This window comes from Cervus elaphus, chromosome 28, assembly GCF_910594005.1.
Source record: "Cervus elaphus chromosome 28, mCerEla1.1, whole genome shotgun sequence".
Lineage (NCBI taxonomy): Eukaryota > Metazoa > Chordata > Mammalia > Artiodactyla > Cervidae > Cervus > Cervus elaphus.
In genome coordinates this window covers 38,509,871-38,522,622 of record NC_057842.1, presented here as the reverse complement: position 1 = coordinate 38,522,622, position 12,752 = coordinate 38,509,871, and the positions used below count along the sequence as shown (strand labels likewise).

Sequence of the window (12,752 nt, the reverse complement as noted above, 5' to 3'; positions counted from 1 at the left end):
TCTTACCTTCCCTTAGTAGCATCCCAGGAGTCCTCCACTGGTCCTGGAGCCTGTCCTCCAGGAGGGCCCTCATTCCAAGGGCAGGACCCAAAGCAGTGCTCTCATGAGGCTCCATCAGTTTTAGCATTCTGGCAAACTGGTCCATCGCCATAAAAGGTACCAAATCTAAGATCAGAGGGGTTTATGATGGGTTTACATGATTTGTTTTATCATAGATTAGCTAAAGACTCCGATGTCTTAGATTTTTTTTCTATACTACAGTGCAATGAGTAGAAAAAAATTAGTGCCTTCAGCAGCTGAGGGGGTTTGTAAGATGATTTTCAGGAATTTGATGTCTGTCTAAGGGTTTGCATGTCTCTTTTTCTCTCTGTTCTCTGGTCTCTCTCACTCCCTTGGGACTCTTGTTCCCTCTTGTACAATTATAATTGGAATTCCCTGGCTTCCAAAATGATGTAGTTTTAACTTTATAATCCAGCAGAGACTTCACCATTGTTTAAACAGTTTTTTTCCTCTTTGCAGTTTGAATTGTTTTACAAAACTGTATGGTGCCACCAAGCCTCCAGAAGAAATGCAAAGTTTTCATAATATAAAAGGAATAACTTATTAAAGAGAATCCTAGTGAATCTATTGTAATGAGCTGTAGATGTCCCTAGAGGTTGGTTGCCAGTTTGATGACAACAGGAAGCATTTTCTTAAACATGGAGGTTTGAAGCCTCCAGTGGAAATGTGCTCTTAAGTCATAGGATTTTTATTTCTACCTAGTTCAATCAGCAGTGGCTCTGGCTGTTTCTCTCTCTCTCTCTCTCTTTTTTTTTTTTTTACTGAAATGAAACCTGCCTCTAAAAACATCCTTCTAGGCCAAGTCTCCTGTTTTAGATCTCTGCGAGGAGGCTCCCAGGTTTAAAACAATTCTCAGTTATTTAACAACTGGAAATTGCAGCACTTTTTTTCCTGTGTGTGATGAAGAAATACTTGCTTCCTGAGCTAAAAACAACAAATTATAAAAGTCAGCTCAAGTCAAATAGAATCTTATAATCAACTCTGATATACACTGTCGGTAGCAGCACCAAAGCTGGGGACAAATTTGGACTATAAAAGATTGTCACTGAAAAATTTCTATTCCTTACTTTAAAAAATTTCTGTGAGTTCAGGAAAAGAATGCCATTTTCCTAATTTACTGGTGGAACACCTAGGCTGAGTTTTTGAAATATCAGTGTTCCAGTGGGGCATACTTTGACATACTGGTATAAAACTGTATGAACTATATAGTGCTCTGGGAAGAGTTATAATAAAATTAATGATAATGTGTGATTATCTGGAGTGTGGTATTAACACAGTTTATTCTGATGGTTAGCTGGGAGTTGAGGCATAGGGAAATCTGATGCTATGTTCCTTATATTTGATTTCATTCACTCCTTAAAGGAGAGTGACTGACATTCAGACACAAGACTCTCTTTTCAGAGTCACTGAACAGTGAGTGGGAAGCTGGACTGTCAGTGAGTGCTGGTGTCATGCCTATTCCATGCTGAGAAAACATCGCTGCTAATTGAAACGGCACAGATGATTACCAAGGCTGTGGCTTGAGAAAAGTGTATATCAACACTGACGGGGAAAGGGCTATTTATTTAGAAAAGTTCACCATCAAATTACTGGACAGGATGAACAATTCATGGAGCAAATCAACACTTAGTACAATCAAAAAGGAATCCATTGTAATTTACTAGGCACTGTCAATGTGAACAAAACTCCTTCAAATATCTTCCACTGGATAAGCAACCATGATTGTGAAAAATCCATCTCTTTCTCTCTCTCTTTTTTTGGTTGATACCTCTTTCCAAGGTTTTCTGCATTATATTTAAGCATAAGACAGGGTATCTGATGTTAGCAAGCATCCAACTTAGCATTAAATTCTCTGGATGGAAATCGGAGCCATATGTTTATGTTAGTAATAGCAACACTATGTAATTTGATCATTTTTGAGCAGGCTGATGTAGTTTTATGTTAAAGAGGGAGCTCTGAGAGTTTGTATTTATTTTTTGAAGCTTTGGCAGCTTTCAGTATAGAGGCTACACAAATTTTCTAATCTAATTTAATTTCTCTATTGGTCTGACTGGGTTCAAATAAAACTGTGATTCTTCCATGCTTTGATTATGTTAAAGTATTTCTTGTCTGTCTCCCAGCACCAGAAGCAATTTTTTTAATTGTTAAAAGTTGTAGCAGAGAAGCACTACTGCTCTTTGCGGTGGCTTTTATACTAGATTTCTGGATGGCTGAGATATTTTTTAAAATATAGTCAACCTCACTTCATAACTGCATTGTCATAAGGGTACAGAAACTCAATGGAGAAGGGCATCTTTCCAAGTGCTCTTGTGTGTACATAAACAGCTTTGACTTTGGGAGCCAGCAAGGGGCATGTAAGACAAATGAGTAAAAAAAATTGCACATAGAGTAATTTTAATCCATTCCATTTTTTAAATACCACAATAAATTTAATTTCCACAATAAATTAAATAGCCATATTCAGTTTACAAAATAGAATTACTTAGTGTGAAAGCAGTATTTACAACTATATACAATATGTACATGACTTTTCTCTTTGTTGACATAGAACATGGAAGCAAAAGGACTCAACTTTCCGACGTGTGATTGACATGCTACACGTGACACCATGGTCCATACGAGAAAACAATAGTGCAAAATCACCACGGGAACTTTGGAATGATGTCAATTTTATGAGCTAAGACATTCTTTTAAATAATAAGAAAATAGTATTTTCTGTTTTCATGGCATCAATTCAGCAACTGAATTAAAGAGTCAGCTTTCCCTTAGAAAAGTATGCATAACTGAATCCTCTACTTCCTGAAACTTCACAGCCATTGGTACATTTTCACATGTTCATCTTTTGGCTTAAATCTATGAAAATGGCAGGCGATAAATCCTGACTTGAAGGAAGACTAACTCTTTGAGAATAGCTGAAGTCACTTTTTCCCAGTACCACCACCTCTTCTTTTTGTAAATAGCATAAAAGATGCAACTATGTAGACTGCAAATTGGTGTTTTGTTTTGTTTTGATTTTGTAAATTTTCAGTAGAAAAAGAGCTGATCTTATATTTGGTCACACACTGCATATGTACAAGTATACATGGAAAAATGACGTGGACAGTTGTGTCTAGGAAAAGTGCATATTTTAATCTAGAAGAGACATTGTCTGTCTCCAGGCACAACACACAGTGTTGTATGACGTATTATTTTAGGGCCAGTTCAATGTCCTCCCAGTGATCTGGTAAAATTTTTGATTGAAAGGGTGAAAGAATTTGCGCAATTTGGTAATGACAGAGGGGTCCACCTCTGGATGAATGCGCCCCTTGCTGCCCGCCAGGCACTTGTTAAAGATAATGTTAAATCGCAAGCAGTAAAACCCTCTGGTAGCATTGAAATACAAATTGTATTGACTTATCCTTGGGGGAAGATTTAGGAACTTCTCCACAAGTTGAAGTTCTGGTAGGGGTTCCGTGATGAGGCGATCTCCATCAACAATGTGGAATTGCTCAATTGGAAAGTACTTCAACCACCTTTCCAGATGTTTGGTGTAGATGCTGGTTCTTACTGCCTTGTATTTCGTGTTCACTTCGCAGGTATTAGGGTCTATGGCCAGCTTCTCAAACTTGTAATAAGTTTTATTCTTTCTCTCCTTCCCCTCTAGCACCTGAGTGTAATCAGAAATAGCTCTTGTGGTTGGCTCCCTGACAATGATCAACAACTTGATGGATGAGTTCATCTTGTAAATCCTTTCCGGAACCTCCTCTGTGATAAAATACGCTGGACTCTTTTCAATTGTGATTTGCTGAGGGTAGGAAAAAGGCATCTTTTTCCTATACCACTCAATGCCCTTGGCATAATTATCATCATTGTCAAAAAAGTGGATTTCTTGAGAGGCTTTGACCACTGCGGGATGGAGGTTCAGCATCTCAAGCAGGGCCCTGGTGCCTCCTTTCCTCACTCCAATGATAATGGCCTTGGGAAGTTGCTGGACCAGGTCCTGAAGGTGTACCTGCTCCTTGGAAGAGTTGCCCTTCCGGAACTCGTGCAGCAGGCCACGCTTAAACTGTAGGGCGCGCAGGGGGAATTCAGCCTGGCCACGGGCTCCGAATCGGCCTTCGACGGGGCAGATGGGTTGTAGCCTGTAAGCAACAGAGAGACACTCTAAGGAGCTCATTGCAACTAACTTCTCATTTCTCTGGTTCTCCAGTCAGAGCAAGACTTTAAATGCATAAATAAAACCACTGTTCCCTGCCTGCTGCAATCTATAATCAACACATGTTTGGGAAATTTTATTTTAAGCAACCCTGTATTAAATGGAACACACATAATTGATGGGATATTTTTATTAGTGCTTCTTAGAATTTGTATTCACCAAGCACTTAATTGACTACAGCGTGTACTGACATTCACAATACAGGACAGACAAGTGACACCAACCATACTAATAGCCTTTTAACAGCTCACCAGTTAACATCATTTAGAAAATATGAAAGATGGAAGATGAGAATCGTCAGCTGGGGGGCTAAAGGGCAGCTAGGAGGCCACGTCCTGTGGGTTTCCTGTGGTATTATTTTATTACAGCTCAGCTGCCCTCAATGACTCTGAAAATCTTTGAGATAGACTCTGGAAAGAGGTCCCAGTTTCTGCCCTTGACTATTTGCGTCATCAACCTGCAAAATTCCAATCTTGGCACTTGCTGAGCTTTACATTCTATGAGAATTTCTGCCTTTGGCCCTGGGGACAGCTAGCAGAGTACATATTTCTTCTGCCTCTCTCTTTCTTTCTAAAAAGGTCAGGCTTGTGTTTTTACTTTGCTGAATGTAGGAGCAAATCCAATGCAATCAGCAAGTGCTGTATATCACCTATCACACCTGGGATCAGAAATCAACAAGTCCTTGGCAGCCCCAGAAACCTGAGGTCCTCATTGCCAAGTGCACTTGAATCAGGGACTCAAATTTGTGAAGGAAGGCAGGCATTGGATGAAGCCAGAAAAGAGGATTTCCACTTCAACATTGCCCTAAGCAAGGAACAACCACTGCTGCTTTTTTTCAGAGAGAAAGGTGTGGTAACAATCACAATATTAGACTGGAGTGGCTATTTAATTTGGTGTGGCCAATTTATATGGTTAGTAAATTGAATTTCCTTTTGGGGATAGTCTAGAATTGAACTGAAATTCATTATAATTTTCCTGAGTTTACTTGAGAAGGCATTTTCACTTTCTTATTAAAGGGTATAATGTTAGTCAAAATGGCTGTTAAACCAATTCCTCCAACTGAAGCTTCTTATTACCATAATAATTTGGAGTTGATGTCCTCCTCTCTGTAGGGCAATGAGGCTGTCTCTTGCTTTTCCCAAGAGACCCAACTGAATCTTTTTTATTTTCTGTAATGTTTACAATTAAAAGGAGAAGGGAGAAACCTTAAGGTTATACCAAGGCATTCTGCAGAACTGAGGGGAAGGGGCTTCACCTGTGCTGTTGAAGCAGCTCTCTGTTTTAATGCTTATGAACATATTTTATTTTTCAGTGAGTTTTTTTTATAATTTTATAAACAACTTTTGCTCATTGTGTAAAGCATGAACATATAGCACACTATTAAAAACATGGTTTATCAGCTAATATTTTAGAGAAAATGAATTTTGTTTTTATAGATCTGTTAATAGGGTTGATATGCTAGAGCTCTAAGTGGAAGATATAAAAGTAGCAATACATATATACTCAAAGTATGTGTTTAATTGTGACATTGATTGGGATGTTACAAATTCATGTTTTAGGTCTTGCTGGGCTCTAGTTGAGAATTAAATCCAAATTCCGTAAGCCATCCATTGCATGTAATAGATGGACTTTTCTCCCAGGCATCTTGAATGATGATGTCCTTGGGAGAAGTAAGGAAATGGTCAATTAAATGTTTCCCTGTAGGACTTGATTCTCTCACAGAACCCAGGTTGAGAGAGCCTGAAACACTCTCTGCCTTGTTTGAGCTGGAAAGAAATTTTCCTACATCTAGAAAAGGCCATTTTCCTTCTTTCCTTTATTTACCTTCTATCATGGGAGCTCATTCCCCACCGAATGATTGCTTTTTGGATTCCCTTATTCAAGATAAGAGAAGATATCATATTATTTCTGATTCCTAGAGAGCAGGCATGGACCCCAGACTGAAAAATCAGAAATTTTAGGATTGGAAAGGACAGTAGAAGTAACTGAGTTCAGCCTCTTACCAAGAGAGCAGGCTTTTCAGTTTCTAAGGATAAACTTATGTCAACATGTGCCAGTTTCTGCTCAGACTCGCAAGTGAGAGGTTTTGAGAAAGCAAAGCAATCCAAGTCCTTATAAAAGCTACCTCATTAGAGACTAGAGACCAGGTTAAAAATGAAAAGTTATCAACTACATAACTAACGTGCTAATGATCATTAGATCAATTATTAAAAGCAAATGATTAGAAAAAAATTAAAATATTAGGAAGAACTTGATATAAAAGTTCCATTATGGACACAGGACAATGGCACCCCGTCAAGGCTTTTCACTAACAACAAGCACTACTTTAGGAGTCAGTGATAAGCTCTGGGCTATATCATTTCCCATGGTTAGCAACTAGTGAATAGGAAGTTTACTCAGGAATTTTGAATTGAAAAACATCAAAGGGCTCATTTTATCAATCAAAATTAACACTGGCTGAAGGAAAAAACCATTATTATATTACTTGTTAAATATTTGTGTGATAAGATCTATAGGGAAGAAAAATTGTCAGGAAGATGTTTTTATTTTAATGCGTAGCTGCACTTTCATAGGGTTTCCTTTGTGGCTCAGCTGGTAAAGAATCTGCCTGCAATGCGGGAGACTTGGGTTCGATCCCTGGGTTGGGAAGATCCTCTGGAAAAGGGAAAGGCTACCCACTCCAGTATTCTGGTCTAGAGAAGTCCATGGGGTCGCAAAGAGTTGGACATGAAATGGGAACGGAATTGTCTTTTAAGTGCAAGAATTAATTTTAAAGGGCAAAGAAGGAAGCTTCACATTTCAGAAATTAACTTCTGTGTCCTTTCCAATCATTCCAGAAGTGGGACAATCCAGAAGCATTCAATGTGAAGTTAGCTGACATTGTCGGGACTTCCGCAGGTCTGGTGCCTTTCAATGTTGGCTTATTTAGAGCCAAACCCTAGCTCTATAAATTTCCTCTCCATGGATTTTCCATTGCTTTCTGGGAATTGAATTACTCTGAGTGACAGCCTCCTTGTCCAGTATGTTCAGTTCATAGAAACCAGAGCTAATTAACATAGTTAAAACGCCCCAAGCTTGCAGCCATCTTTCCAGGGCAATGGATTCCAAATTTGATGAGCTCCTTTACAGGCTCATACATAATTTTAACTCTCTTGGTAGCACATTAATTGTCCACTTATAAATATCAAGATGTAGATACATAAATACATCATCACTATTTTGCTATGGCCAGAGGTCAACATCCAGATGCACACAGAGCTCTAGTAAATGACATTTTTGCTGTACATGGCTTTACCCCTTCTCTGAAAACAAACACCAACACACACAGAGTACAAATGAATCCTGATGAACACCTTGGTTTGAGCAACTTGGATCTCTTTCTTTGAAAGGCTCAATAAATCAAAATCAATGCTGCAGAAAAATATGTTTCTTGGGAATGTTGAGAGAGGAAAACAAATGGATAGATTTAAAATTATGTCCTAAGGAAGTTTAAATCAAGAGACATGTGAAGTCACATGGGCATGAGTATGTGTTTAATCACCTACCTATCCAAGCTCCCAACTCTGGCGACTAGATACAGGAGACTTCCAACGGCAAGGCTTCCCAGCACCAGGAGCTTCTGTCTCAGCCACGCCTGCTGTTTGAATAGCATGGCCCTCCATCAACCTTCAGGACTCCTGCAGCCTGAGAGACGGGGATAGGAGGGGGCTCATCAGAAGTCATCTCCTACTGGCTCTGTGGACTGTCACAAAGCCCTGCAGGGGTGGGAATACAGGGATTGAGTGATGTCACACAAAGAACAGATGCCGCATCAACCTCAACAATGTTCATAGTACAACAGGTATTTTGGCAAAACTTACTTTCCTTCTCTTGGCCTGTGTTTTAAGATCAAAACTAAACTAGAGGCAAAATACTAACTAGAAGGACTTGCTGGGCAATTGTCAAAGTAAATTAAAATGCAAAAATCATTATATATATATATGCACATATATATATATATATATATATTTGTTGTTAATCATTCAAAAATATTGATAAAATGAGCAACTGAACAACCTGAGGTTGAGCAGCAGGGCAACCAGGGAACTGAAGCTTCTATTTTGGTATAGTGGGATGAATGTGGAAATTGGGATCCTCCCTCAGTAAGTTATCATTTGGGGCATAACAATGACATGTTTTACTGACATGGTTTTTTTTTTTTTTTTTTTTTAGTTGTGAAAGGAGGAAGAGAGTGAGATCAAAAGCTATGTCTTGGGACTTCCCTGGCAGTCCAGTCAGGACTCTGTGTTTCCAATGCAAGGGGTGCAGGTTTGATCCCTGGTTGGGAAACTGGGACCCCACAGGCTGAGTGGTACAGCCAAAATGTAAAAAAAAAAAAATTTAAGAAGCTATGTCTTTACTTACTGAGGTTATCAGTGGGAACTGTCAGGACCTCAAATATTTGGGGGCAGTGGCTCCAAGTAACTTGATGTTTCCTTCATTGCCTCTGCCCAGACCTGGGTTGGAGTGACAGATTCTAAAATCATGCTCAGACTAGAAGCCCCTGCTACGTGACCCCCTCACGGCTCTCAATGAATTTAAATATGGTTGGTCTTACAGGTCTTGCTCTAACACCAAGACAGGAGCTTACATGGAAGCTTTGTTTTCTTATATCTGAAACAGGGCTGGCTGAGGAGAGTAAGGCTTTATCAGTGCTGTTATTAAATTTTGGGGAAAAATTCAAGCTTCCAATTCAGGCTTTCTTATTAAAAATAAATCCAATTCCCTTTTCAAGATAAGATTGTTTGCTTCTCACTGAAACTCAAAATAGTAACCCCAGAAGAGGGCTACGGCAATGTGTCATGGTGAGAAACTGTTTTGCTGCAATAGTCTCTCTGTATTTGCTAAGTGAACATTTTCTTTGTGCAAAAGGATTATACCTGGATTGACTGCTTGATTTATTCATTCATCAAGAAATACTGAGCACTGATAGCCTTCCCAGCTTTTCTACCAGGTTTATGGGGAATTCCAAAAAAGATCTTGAATGAGTCTTGGCCCTTGGAAAATTAGTAATGTGATTAAGGAATCATGAAACACCTCACTCACAATAATGTATGAATAAATGTTGGGGAAAATGGAGGGAATGTTCAGGTATGTGCCTTTGAGGAAGTGCATGACGTGGTGAGGAGGCTGTAGGAGGGCATCCCAAGAGGGAGAGGGGAAAGAAACATTCATCCAACACACAGTCCACAAATATTTATTGGAAACAACTTATGAGCTACATTCTGCCCTGGGTGCCCGGGAGGCCGTGGCCAACATGGGAGGCGACAGTCTAGTGGAGAAGAGAGAAACCACACCAGTAAATGTAGGAGTCGCAAGTACCTTCAGACTGTAATAACAGAAGGAAAGGAAAAGTGCAGTGAGGAAGAACAACAGGGGGAAGCTACTTCAGTCCTTCCTAAAGAGGGGACTTGGCTTATACCTGGAGCATGAGGACAGAGGAGGGCAGGAGGGCAAGGAGGTGGGCTTCAGCCAGAGGACCCAGCATGCAGTGTGGAGGAAAAATAATGAGAAGGGAAGAAAGGTTGGTGTGGCTGGACACAGGAACTGAGGGGACAGGAGAAAGGGCTGAGGGCACAAGTGAAGAGGAGGTGTTCAGAAGGATCTTTGCAGGGCCTGGGTGAGCTCAGGGTTCTGGCTTTGCGTGGCCTGCCTTGTATGTTGGCAAAATGGGGAAGCAAAGGGGAAGAGCAGATGAGGTTTGATGAGACCTGCTATGTGACAAGAATATCGTCCAGGTGGTATTTCAGGAAATTGTCAGAAAAATCCTGTGAGGCAGATACAGCTATTTCCATTTCATAAACAGGAGAAGTGAAACACAGACAATTTTCTGTAACTTGCCTGTGATCACACAATGGACAGGCAATGTGGAGGCAAAGGCAGTAACTTATGTTGCATAACTCAGGGCTTCACTGAAAAAATCAGTTTTCTCTCTCTGGGTTGATGTCTGAAGCCCTCAGTTAAGTGGTTACCTGCTTTCAGCACAGGACTCTGATTCCTGTCAAAATGCAGATACTGCGGTAATATGTGGAACTGGGTGGTGGGAAGAAACCTGTGCTCAAGTCTCCTGGTTAAGTTCTCCCCTGAGGGAGACTCTAGTGGCTGCTCATATTCCCTGAACCTTTGTTCCTTCTCTATAAAATGAGAATTTCAGAAAAAAAACATCTATCTCTGTTCCATCAACTATGCTAAAGTCTTTCACTGTGTGGACATGACAAACTGTGGAAAGCTCTTAGAAAGATGGGAATACCAGACCAGCTTACCTGTCTCCTGAGAAATCTGTATGTGGGTCAAGAGGCAACAGTTAGAACCCTGTATGGAACAACTGATTGGTTCAAGATTGAGAAAGGAGCATGACACGGCTGTCTGCTGTCACCCTGTTTGTTTAACCTGTACTCTGAGCACATCAGGAGAAATGCCAGGCTGGATGAGTTACAAACTGGAATCAAGATAGGTGGGAGAAACATCAACCTCCGATATGTGGATGATACCACTCTAATGGCAAAAAGCGAAAAGGAGTTAAAGAGCCTCTTGATAAGGGTGAAGGAGGAGAGTGAAAGAGCTGTCTTAAGACTAAATACTAAAGAAAACCAAGTCATGGCGTCCAGCCCCATTACCGCATGGCAAACAGAAAGGGAAAAGGTGGAAGCGGTGACAGATTTTCTCTTCTTGGACTCCAAAATCACTGCGGATGGTGACGGCAGCCATGAGATCAGAAGACAACTCCTTCTTGGCAGGAAAGAGACGAAAAAACCTAGACTGTGTTGAAAAGCAGAGACATTACTCTGCTGACAAATGTCCATATAGTCAAGGCTATAGTCTTCCCAGTGGTCATGTATGGTTGTGGGAGCTGGACTGTAAAGAAGGTAGAACGCCAAAGAACTGATGCCTTCGAACTGTGGTGCTGGAGAAGACAGACTCCTGAGGGTCCCTTGGACAGCAAGGAGATCAAACCAGTCAGTCTTAAGGGAGATCAACCCTGAATCTTCACTGAAAGGACTGATGCTGAAGCTGAAGTTCCAGTATTTTGGTCATCTGATGTAAACAGACGACTCATTGAAAAAGCACCTAATGCTGGCAAAGACTGAGGACAGAAGGAGAAGAGGGCATCAGAGGATGAGATGGCTGGATGGCATCACTGATGCAATGAACATGAACTTGGGCAAACTCCGAGAGATGGTGAGGGACAGGGAGGCCTGGCCTGCTGCAGTCCGTGGGGTCGCAAAGAGTCAGACATGACTGGGCAAGCGAACAACAACAACAACAAAACGAGACCAGTTTCTAACTTCCCCACTCCTTAGGGCTATAATGAGAATGAAATAAGTTTTCTATAGGTGACATCACTACACAAAGGCCAGACTCACATAAGGGATTATGTGTCATTGTGCATGCGTGCATGTTAAGCCCCTTCAGTCATGTCTGACTCCTTGTGACCCTGTGGACTGTAGCCCACCAGGCTCCTCTGTCCATGGAATTACTGTGGAGTGGGTTGCCATGCCCTCTTCCAGGGATCGAATCTGTGCAGACCCAGGGATCGAATCTGCGTCTCCTGTGGCTCCTGCATTACAGGAGGATTCCTTACTGCTGAGCCACTGTGGAAGCCCATGTGTTATTGTAGCTTAGTGTAAACGAATTTACTGTGTGCTTACAAACAGTATGACAGGGTAAAAGCTATGAGATGGTTGAAGAGGGATGGCTACAAATGGGAGAGGTGAGAAAAGCAAAGGTGAAATGTGCTTGCCTGTGGCCTCAACAAAGGTCACCAGCCTCGCACAGAGGAGCAACTTGGAAGGAGTCTGGGGTCACTTGGCCTCCTCTGCTACCTAAGTGTAGCACCCATTGTTGTTGTTGTCTAGTTGATAAGTTGTGTCTGACTCTTTTGCAACCCCATGGACTGTAGCCCGCCAGGCTCCTCTGTCCATGGGATTTTCCAGGCAAGAATACTGGAGTGGGTTGCCATTTCCTTCTCCATCTGTTTTGTAATCACTCAGATTATGTGCTAAGAGTATCAGAGCAGCCTCAGAATAAACCATGTTCAAGAAAAACCAGATACTTAGTACATTTAACATTCAAGATGCCTCTGTGGTTTTCTATGACATCATGAAGTGCTCAAGCCTGTGCCATGATGGAGTCTTAAAAGCTGGGAGCTGCAGGTCTTGGTCCAGGAGTACAAGCCAGAGAGAAGATGTGCCACCTGATCCTTACAGACAATGCCATTAAACTGGGGAGAAGGTTAACTGCTTCTCCAATCCCCTAAGTCCCTTCCCTTTGGCTCTGTATGCCAGCTTAATGGATAGTTTAATAATCTTTCATCAGAGCATTCACACTGGTAATAGGCAATTTATATAAAATTAAAGTTTTAAAAAATTTATTATCTCTTTTTATTAAAAAAAAAAGTTAAAGACCTACAGTGACATTTAAGCACTCCTTTATCTGCAGTTTTCAATCTCCCGGTGTC

The 12,752-nt window shown here is 41.0% G+C and overlaps 1 protein-coding gene across 6 annotated transcripts in view; it reads right to left on the bottom strand.

Moving 5' to 3' along the window:
* Positions 1 to 2,437: 2,437 nt before the first annotated feature.
* The window catches only part of HS3ST5 (heparan sulfate-glucosamine 3-sulfotransferase 5), a 289,927-nt gene continuing 279,612 nt past the window's right edge, over positions 2,438 to 12,752 (bottom strand). For all 6 annotated transcript variants that reach the window (XM_043890408.1, XM_043890404.1, XM_043890409.1 and 3 more), the window contains 2 exons: positions 7,801 to 7,939; positions 2,438 to 4,181 (listed from right to left, as the gene is read on the bottom strand). In XM_043890408.1, coding sequence (XP_043746343.1) covers positions 3,251 to 4,181; positions 7,801 to 7,907 — 1,038 coding nt within the window. In that variant the 5' untranslated portion in view covers positions 7,908 to 7,939 and the 3' untranslated portion in view covers positions 2,438 to 3,250. The remainder of the gene's footprint in view (positions 4,182 to 7,800; positions 7,940 to 12,752) is intronic.